The 7,477-nt window shown below is 38.6% G+C and overlaps 1 protein-coding gene across 1 annotated transcript; it reads right to left on the bottom strand.

Annotated features, from left to right (window-relative positions):
• Positions 1 to 92: 92 nt before the first annotated feature.
• LOC134196400 (integrator complex subunit 4-like) lies at positions 93 to 7,223 on the bottom strand. Its single transcript, XM_062665516.1, has 23 exons — positions 7,177 to 7,223; positions 6,950 to 7,108; positions 6,825 to 6,875; positions 6,680 to 6,768; positions 6,538 to 6,613; positions 6,431 to 6,478; positions 5,331 to 5,402; positions 5,173 to 5,274; positions 5,024 to 5,108; positions 4,468 to 4,585; positions 4,316 to 4,403; positions 4,085 to 4,227; positions 3,455 to 3,570; positions 3,263 to 3,396; positions 3,145 to 3,193; positions 2,986 to 3,088; positions 2,840 to 2,933; positions 1,979 to 2,074; positions 1,729 to 1,925; positions 1,544 to 1,676; positions 1,245 to 1,421; positions 1,072 to 1,192; positions 93 to 356 (listed from the first exon to the last, which is right to left on the bottom strand). The coding sequence occupies exons 1-23, from the start codon at positions 7,213 to 7,215 to the stop codon at positions 160 to 162; spliced, it is 2,487 nt and encodes an 828-aa protein (XP_062521500.1). The 5' UTR covers positions 7,216 to 7,223; the 3' UTR covers positions 93 to 159.
• Positions 7,224 to 7,477: the final 254 nt, after the last annotated feature.

Genomic DNA, 7,477 nt, shown 5'->3' with positions numbered 1-7,477 from the left:
TTCCTGTGGCAGTGTCTACATTCCCTTCTTGAATACAAGACAAGGGTAGTAAACCCTTCATGCCTTGCACACCACAAACAGCAAATAATTGTATTAACAAACTTGAATTTAGAATTTGTAGGTGAAAATGTAGGTACAACACTGACTGTCTAAATACATCTATCGATACAATTTCTCTTTTGGCAAAACGTGTACAGCAACTGGAGTGCATAACTCTACAAAGGCAAAATTAGATGACCAAAGAGATGCTTTATTAGTCGTTCCTTCCGACTGCTGTTCTCTCATATTGAACAGCACGGCTTCATCCAAGTCAGGAGCATACATCAATGCAACAGATACTTGTATCTTGCATTTCTCTGTCAGAAAAAAAGCACAGTGCTTACCGACACTTTATAAAACATAAAAATTAAAGCTCAAGAAAGAGGAATATACCTACTACATCAAGCTGTACCCCACAATGCTGCATGATACAAGTATTAATGGCACTCATGAACCCAAGGCTTCAAGAAATTATTGATATGAACACGACAAAAAATAAATAAATGCTCGTAAAGGTCACATGACAACAGCATATACAGTACTAAAGTAATAAAAAGCAGGCTCGACTACCAGCCACTAAATGCCGGCTAGTATATGGGCATCTCCCTTACACAAACTTCACTAAGCTACTTACAACCTAACGCCATTACCTACAAAACATAGAGCAAACACATTTACACCCACTCCAGCTACAGCTACATCAGTCAGTATGTTAGAATTACAAGCAATCTAACTTTGCTAATTCAAAGTAAAGTTCAAAACTATGAAAGTCACACATCTGCCAGTCACAACTGCCATTAGCAGTTGGTAGTGCAGCTTGCTGCTTACACTAAAAATATACCGACTATACTCAAGTTTAATGCTGTTGTCATGACACCCGAGGGTTATTCTACTTGTACCTCTAAGTGACCTGTACAAGTGACTTATTTTGCTTTTCATGCCATGCCCACCCGACAAACAGTATAACAACTCGCTTTTTATTGTTCTATCCTACAACACTGTCTAACATTAAATGTTAGAATGGCACATTACCTGACCAGTTGCTGTGTGACAAAACAACAGCAGTACGAAGGCGACTCTTTGTGTCACTCAATGCTCTGAATTCTGACAATTTCGGATGAAAAGTCTGTTGTTTACCATCTGGAAACACCACCTACAGTGCAAGCAGTGTAACTACAATAAAATTTAAAGCCGAAGTATCAAACCTGGATGCACACTAGCGACATGTCAGACACATTGTCAATCACAGCCTCGACTGGAATAGCCATTGCAAGCGATGACACAAACTCAACAACCCTCTCAGAATCTCTCTGTGGAATAAGTATTTCAGCTGATGCTCCACACGTATGTGGAGAAAACTGAAGAGTTTGAACAACAAATTCCTACTCAAAGACAAACCGATAAGGCAACTAACACACACACACACACACACACACACACACACACACACACACACACAATGATCATGCACCTGATAACTTCGTCTGCTCATTTGCTACCTTACTTTTGCTACTCGTTCTAAAGCTTGTTGAAGACTCTGCAATAAGCTACCGGCTTCTTTTCCAGAGTACACAGCTTTCGCAAATACCAACGGACGAACTGAGGTGCTCATATCGATCCCACCGTCTTTGCAGAGTCTAAACAGGACAAATCAACAAGTGGCATGCATTCACAAAATGGTTCACTAACTTCTCATAGAGTTGAAGACGATCAAACAAAAATGGAATCTGTTGGTATCTGCTTTCGTTCTTGCTACTGACCAGTATGTGACTGTGTGAGAGCAGCTGGTAAACATGAGCTAGCAAACGAATCTCCATGATGGCTGCTTGCTCAGCAACACTAAGTCCTCCATAGCCATATTGCATCGTATAAGACAATTCCAACAACTACTCAACCAACCATGTTAGTACATTGTAGTTGTGAGGTAATGGCTCTCTACCATTTGTACACTGTAACTGCTCGTCAGGAGAGACGATGACGACATATGTGTTTTGGAGTGTAAGCTGTCTGTCCAATTCAGCCATGGTCTGAATGCCTAGAAAAATTGAACAATACGATAAGCCTATCAGCAAGATTTCAATCAAATAGATGTATATAAATATTTCATTCAAGAACCGTTTCCAATAATTGAAAAGCAAATGAATTAGAATGATGATGACAGCTAGAGCACTACTTCTTTCACTAACGTAAAAAATTCATTTGCTATGCTAAAAATTAATGTTCAACGTGAACAATTTGTTTTAGTAAGCAATCACTCACTATATAAGTGTATTTGTATCAGTTGGTTTCATTGTGGATGCTTAGTACAGTTACAGTGTTGTACATGTACAAAACTCGAGTTCAAGTTAACTTCCACTAGTTTTGCAGCTTCATTTGCTAAATATAATAGGTCATACGTCTCTCATAGCCAGCCCCTCCCCCTCTCTCCATATCTAAAAAAGGAGAAGGGATGGCTATGAAAGACCCACACCCACACCCACACCCATGCACACACTGTTATATTATAGATACACGTAGTCTCGTGTAGTCATCACAACAGAATAGCTGGCTATGTAGCACTACACAAAAATGTTGTAGCCGAGGATATACAAGTGCTCGACATGTTTCACTTGTTCCTCTCTATAATCTACATCACATGAATGTACTATCACACTCTATGTGAGCTGCAACTGGGCATTAATATGACAAACAACAAGTTCATGATGTCATCCAAGAGACTCCAAACAGCACCTTGAATTCACTTTATTAGCACCTGATGACTGCCCCAACTACAAGTCACTACTGCAGTCGTCATGTTTACCTTCAACAAGAGCAGTTGGCATCTCACGTATAATGATGAGCATTCTGCCACACCTTGTACACATCGAGACAATTCTGACAACTGCTTTAATTCACTACACCAAAGCAATAAGCAGCAATGCTTCGACAAACAACAAACTCATCAACCTTGCTGCACTCTCTAGCACAGTTTGCACCATAGAGAGATCTCCACATGTCGAAACCATTCTCGCCTTGTCCACCACTGCAGCAATAAGTTCGAGTGCACTATCTGCTACCAAACAACAGGTCAATACAACAATAGAAATCTACCAAATACGTTACAACCTGAACTGGCAGACATCACAGGCGCAATAGTTCCATGAGAAGGTTTTAGCTAAACATTTGAGTTGTCAAGTAAATAAACTAAATGCATGAAAACAAACATCAAATCTCTCCAGCTCACCTCGAGACAGGGAACCAAGTCCGGCAGGCTACCTCTAAGGTATGGGTAATGTCGAACGGTGTGCTGTGGAAATAGTGGACCAATAGTTGGATAGCAATGTGCAGCGTTAAAAACCAAGATGAGAACTCCAATATCTATACAATAGTTGAGGCAATTGAAACCATTACCGTACACTATAGATCCATAGCATACATGCTGGATCTTCGATATCTGGTTCTTTAGCTGAAAAGTATGGATGAGTGTTGAGTAGTTGAGGCAGCAAAGCAAAAGCCAAACTACCATGATGTTGGCCCAATTCTTTCATACACCTAAAACAAATACAACACTCAAGCACATGCTTGACAATACAAGAAGCTTGACATATACATATGAGTTATGGCAAATCCTGATGCCGTAAGCCTATTTCTTTATCTCTCTAGCTATGAGCAAGTGAGTGTCTTTTGTTTGGATCCTTCGCTACCAAATTTCCTCCTAACTGAGACAATTCTCAGTTTATTAACAAAAATGGTTGTTTTCAAAACTCACTAATTTCTGTCTAGTGTATGTTCTTTATTCATAACTACAGTCTCAATATACACGTGTACGTTTTTCCCCGTGTCTATAATCCTACCCACCACTACTGACATTTAGTTCTTCAATCAATAAGTATCCACCAATACTAGTAGATGCTAACAAGCATGGGCATGAAACCAAGTAGTGCCCACAAACCAATTAAACAAATGGACACAAAATCTGGTATTGCTTAATACCTCTCACTCAGTCAAAAGACTGAGTTTGCTCAAGCACAAGCATCGGAAACAACATACATTATATAGAACTCACATCCAAATGTGCAGCCTGTCCTGTGGATAACGTGCCAGATTCGATAACAGTGAAGAAATGGTAAGGTCAAGAGCTGGTTTGCTGTTCATGTAACAGCTACCCAGCAGCATTCTAATTGCCTCACGAATATCAGAAGAGGAATCCTTTACAAGAGCAAACATAATTAAATAATAAACAAAAAGCCTGTGACCATGCTAGTTAGAGTAGCAATAACGTGAAGTTGCAGATTACCAATAAAACACTAAGAATTGTCTCCAACTGATCCTCACGAAGTTCCACAGAGCTAATCACATGACGCAAGACTTCTATTGCATTAAGGCTAAATTGACAAATTTCAGATGCACATTAGTCTCATTGCATACGGCAGACAACAGATATCTTACCGAACAGTATCTATCTCATCATTAAACATGTCCACCAAAAAGTCTAATGACAACACTGCAAATTGTGGAAATTCAATTCCCAATTGGCAAAGAGCCTCAAGAGATGCCATCCGTACTTCTACTCACAAATAACACAGGAATAAAGTATATTATAATTAAAAATCCATTTTTAACAACAAGCACGAACGATGGCAAAACAAATCCATAACTAGATATTCCTGTCACCACTAAGCAGTGAGATGTACATTTAGTGAAAAATGTTTCATAAGCACCACCCTAATAGGTTACTCATACACTATTTCATTATTAAACAGCACATTTGCACAAAAGTAGAATTACTACAGCAAAGTCCATTGAATATACTCATACTCCTTGTGTGTGTGTGTGTGTGTGTGTGTGTGTGTGTGCGCGCGCGCGCACGCGCGTGCTTGTGTGCACGCACACACGCTATCATCTCAAAAATATAAAAGTACAATTATTATAAAATAACATCCAGTCAAAATGCTTCACAAGGCTCACTCACTCTAAATCACAAACATCACACATAATTCCTTACCTAAGTATTCATCTTCCAGGCCATGCACAAATGCCCCACATGCACCTTGATTCATTAAACTGACCTCATCAGGATTCAGATCAGTCTAAAACAAAAGTACGCCCACTTCAATAACAAACGAGCCAATGCTAACACAGTGAATTGTTGACCTTTGACCAGTTACTACCCCACTGTCGACCAGACTCCCAACCACCTGCAGACTTTCCAGTGGCATGTCTCTCCTTCCTCATTTCATGCTCTGTCTTCTTTTTCTATTTGCAATGTGACATTGTTCATGCAATCCAGATACCACAACAAGACAACATACCTTGAGATGAGACATCAATTTCTTATCCAACGTTTGCTCTAAAAACTGAAACTTAACACCTTTGAATAATCCCTGTTGACAAGAATACCGAGCACAATCAGTTTACTACGTGTACTACATATTAATTAAACAGACTAAAGTTGGTTACGACAATGACTGAAACTACACTCATTTCCTAATGTGATAGGCAGAGGCGACAGAACCAGGGGGCATGGGGGCACAGTTCCCCCACAAATTCTCGGTGCTATCCATGTCACATAGAAACTAACACTGACATGACAAACTGACCTAACACTACAGTGTTAATGTTGGTTTCCTGTCTTTTGCTGTGTAGCATGCACATATATGATTAATCAACAATACAGTTAGCCTTGTTGTGCAGAGCTTAGGAAAAAGTGTGCCCCTCAACCAAATCTTGGTTCCTACGTCACTGATAGGATTTCAAACAGTTAAATTGACCACCGGTTGATCTCACAAATGTTTGTACAGTCTATCAATAACAAAATTTTAAAATTATTCCATTCAAGCTGCATGCACATCAAAAACCTTGACAGAGGCCGAGTGAAAATAACTTATTGTGCCAGAGATGTCACATTTCGTCAGTCAATTTGCAAGAAGCATTTAAAGTCGTCACCAATAATATTTGTGTACATAGATAACATGGAAATGGTTGCAATGGTTTAATCATGCATCAAAAAACAAACATTTTAACCATCCAAAATTGCACTCATACAAAATACAACTTAGTATTACAAATGTAACCATTTCCATCATTAGAGTATGTATCACACTCAGTTTTCTGATAAATTCTAGCTTATGTATTATTATTAATTACTTAGAAACTAAAGCATTAGAATACTGATAGTACATGTTTCGATGCTAATTGCCTATAACACTATCTCCACACTGTACACCAAACAACATCACAAAACCCAAACTATGTTTAACATTTTCTTCAAATTAGCTGCATGGCAAACAACAAGTGAAACACAACTATAAGAGTGGAAATTCAATAATTAGCCGCATAAATATAACATAAACTTTCATGAGTAAACAGTTCTAACAATATATAACGATAATGACAGTACAATAGTTCTGACCAGATGCCTAGATGCTTGAGCCCTCACTTGCATCGACAAATCATTCACCTGTCATTGATGTATGTAACAGTTACCTCCACGACTCTATATTCTATTCATGCACTAACCATGTCACAAGTTTTTACAAAAGCATCATCAACAAGACGTATCTCGGTTGACGAGTCGTTTTGTAGAGGCACAAGCCTGATATAAGCAGAGTAACATTAGCATCAAATGACATGTACACGACAGAGCTAAAAAATAGAATACTTGTCAGGAAATGTCACTCCAATTATCTGAACTATCTGAAGAGCTTTCAAACGAACGTCTTCGTTGTCGTCTTTCAAACACTTACATGCCTAACAACAGTGTAATAAATAAACTATAAAACGCAGACTTTAAACGTTAAACTCACATTGTCATACACTAAAACGCTCAGCTGAAATCCCTTTGTATGTAACTGTAACTACAGAGAAGTCCAGAAAACATTTAGAAACCCAACTACATGACATATACAAATAATTCTGTGTTTTTCCTTACCAAGCTGCTTAGCGCTGCTTGCCTTACTCGAGCGTCGCAGTCTTGAGCAAACTGGCTAAGCAATATCTGAGTGTCCAGTGTGTCACCTTCTCTCATGGCTAATGAGCATATCATTCGAAGAGCACTGGCTCTGATTCCATGATGCCTCTCTGCGGCTACCTATAGAGCAATACCAAATTGCAACAAAGCATAACAAAGGGTAAGTGATATAACACGGCAGCCATTACAGCCTTTGCAACAGACGTGAGTTCATCAACAAGCATCATCTACAAAAAGAATAACAGTTTAAGGTAATAAATTGAATCTGTCTTACACTTGTACCTACTAGTACTGCAGTCTGCCTGTAATAAAATTCCTTTTGATAATTGTTAATTAATTAATACTCAAAGAAAAATGTATTATATTGGAATACATTGTGAGGCATCCAGTCATATGAACCATCCAGCTAAAGCAAAGCAACTACTGCAGCCGTAAAAATTATTAGAATTTTTTATTATTACGTTGTTTTAGTTTTGTTAGACTATAACA

This window comes from Corticium candelabrum, chromosome 21, assembly GCF_963422355.1.
Source record: "Corticium candelabrum chromosome 21, ooCorCand1.1, whole genome shotgun sequence".
Classification (NCBI taxonomy): Eukaryota; Metazoa; Porifera; class Homoscleromorpha; order Homosclerophorida; family Plakinidae; genus Corticium; species Corticium candelabrum.
Note: the sequence above shows the minus strand (reverse complement) of the source record. Positions and strands in the feature narration are given on the sequence as shown.

Coding starts and splice junctions, on each gene's coding strand:
- LOC134196400 (XM_062665516.1), bottom strand. CDS start 7,215: ATGATGCTTGTTGATGAACTCACGTCTGTTGCAAAGGCT. Junction 6,769..6,824: donor GCGTTTTAGTGTATGACAAT/GTGAGTTTAACG, acceptor CACTGTTGTTAG/GCATGTAAGTGTTTGAAAGA. Junction 3,571..4,084: donor GACAGGCTGCACATTTGGAT/GTGAGTTCTATA, acceptor TATTTGTTTTAG/GTGTATGAAAGAATTGGGCC.